At 41.3% G+C, this 2,316-nt stretch overlaps 1 protein-coding gene across 1 annotated transcript in view; it reads left to right on the top strand.

Annotated features, from left to right (window-relative positions):
* Positions 1-2,316, top strand: part of iqgap1 (IQ motif containing GTPase activating protein 1) — a 44,266-nt gene that overhangs the window by 2,728 nt on the left and 39,222 nt on the right. Inside the window, exons 3-5 of the mRNA XM_008406051.1 lie at positions 220-296; positions 1,029-1,096; positions 1,821-1,934. Of these exons, the coding sequence (XP_008404273.1) occupies positions 220-296; positions 1,029-1,096; positions 1,821-1,934 (259 nt within the window). The remainder of the gene's footprint in view (positions 1-219; positions 297-1,028; positions 1,097-1,820; positions 1,935-2,316) is intronic.

Raw genomic sequence — 2,316 nt, 5'->3', positions numbered from 1 at the left:
CAATCGCTAATATCACGAGAATTACTCTGATTGGGGTCGTAGAGGAAAATTGGGGCTATTGGTTCCCGTGTCCAGTGTAAAGGAGGTTTTTGACTCCAAAGCAGTGAGTTTTGCCGCTGGGCGTGTAAATGATCGTGAACATTGTGTGACTCCCACCATGAGCTCATCTTCATGCTCCAACATGACGCCGATTTTCTTACCTCACTGCTTTTGTTTCAGATCTTCTACCCAGAAACCACAGACATATACGACCGAAAGAACATGCCGCGCTGCGTCTACTGCATCCACGCTCTCAGGTCGGTTCGCTCTCCGCCTGTCGGTCATTTAAAAAACCCAAACGCTGAAGTCAAACCCRGAGCTCTGCTTGGATTCCTCCTCCTTGCGGTTGGTCTGACTGGCCACTATAAGCCTGCTTGTTTGTGGAAAGATGGAGTTATTTTCTGGTTGCATTTTAAGAAAAAAAAACCTGTCCATTCAGGCTTTGTTGGCCTGAAACCTGTTTTAAATACGTTGTCATGAGGTGAACAATGCAGGTATTCAAAGGTGGAAGCCAAAGCAAACATTTAAGCCAGAATGGAAAGGTTTTGTGTGGAAACATTAAGGATTTAACGGCTTTTAAACGCGTCCTGATCATCAATAACAGTCAGTAATTGTTTTCTGTTTGTACACGTTACTGTCTGTCAGTTGAGTTTTAAACATATATATATATATATATATATATTTTAACATGTTTTACTCAAAATACCTCAAGTTGCATGTTCAAAATTCACTACAGGATTGCTGTTATCGCATTTGACGCAATAAAATGTTTATTTTCTTATTTAAAACAGAAACTGAATCATCTATTTCCATCTTTTATTGCATTTCTAATATTTTATATATAAAAAACTGCTTAAGTAGTTTAATAAAAAATTTGCAGAATGTGCCAATTATCAGATTAATTAACGATGTTGCACATATTTTTCTTCCTCATCTACAGTTTCTGTATAATCTCGACCTCATGCCGTGTTTTTCTATTATTTCAACAGTCTGTACTTGTTCAAGCTGGGTTTGGCTCCGCAGATCCAGGATCTTTATGGAAAAGTAGCCTTCACGGGTAAGTGGAGGAGTCTGCCTCCATTTCCGTCAGGCTTTCTATTTTTAACCYGMTCTGTGTCGTCGTCAGCGTTACAGATGTTCCCTTGTTTGTGAAGTTCAAATGAAAGTTTAAATACTGCGGAGCTGTTSGCGCCGTAAAACCCTGAGAGAGGAGAAGGAGAGGAGGAGCAGCTGGAAATGTGAAAGTCATTAGTAACAGTGAGAGGTTTTCCTGTCTGTGGCGGCTTCAGGAATCCCGCTGTCAAACGATCCGTCCCGGCTTTTTCCTACTGCTTTTCCCACCGCAGCCCCTGAATGTTGTTGTGACTTTTTTTTTTACACTTATATGTTGTTCAGTATGATAAGTGACTGATTTACAATTATATGTTAAGCATAGATTACATGATTATTATTAATTGAATTGAACATGATYGTATATAATTACAAGGATGAAGTGAAATATATTTAAGTGCAAGACATGATTTATTTGAATAGAAGAAGTCTTTTATTTTGAAGAATGCTTAAGTRTCTGGTTCTGTTTTRTCACTATCTTGCTTTGTTGATATTTTGGTTGTCTTGGTTACGAACAGCTGTTGCCGTCATCAGCTGTCGCCATTTTTTTCTCTTCAATAAAGAACTGAACAGAAAGGTTCAGTAAAAGACGTACGAGCCTCCGTTTTGTTCGAAGAAACCTTCACTCCGTAACAAATGTTGTTGCTTCTGCTCTGTGTCGTCTCCTGCAGAGGAGGAAATCAACAACATGAAGAACGAGCTGGAGAAGTACGGGATCCAGATGCCCGCCTTCAGCAAGATCGGAGGGATTCTGGCCAGCGAGCTGTCGGTGGACGAAGCTGCATGTGAGCCGCGCTCTGATGTCAACGGAGGGAGGGAGGGAGGGGGGCGGGGAGGGCCTGACACTGCAAAAACACCAAACCGTACCAAGACTCAATTCTACTGCAATTATCTCAGCAAACGTAAAATAAGACACAGCTGATGCTTGGGTAACTTTTCAGCAAGATACAGGAGCTTGTTTTAATTAAATTATTCCTTAATAATGAGGAAACGGATGACGGCAGGGGGCGCTGGCGGACATTTTTACAAAAGGGGGGCGCTGGGATGCCTTTGGGGGGCGTTTGGTCGACGGTAAACTTTACACCTTAAATCCACAACAATACCAGTTTAGACTTTGAGCAACTTGGTAAAACTGTATTGTGTAACATTAAATCATGCTTGGCTGCA

Source organism: Poecilia reticulata, linkage group LG3 (assembly GCF_000633615.1).
Source record: "Poecilia reticulata strain Guanapo linkage group LG3, Guppy_female_1.0+MT, whole genome shotgun sequence".
Classification (NCBI taxonomy): domain Eukaryota; kingdom Metazoa; phylum Chordata; class Actinopteri; order Cyprinodontiformes; family Poeciliidae; genus Poecilia; species Poecilia reticulata.
This window is presented reverse-complemented; position numbering and strand designations above follow the sequence as displayed.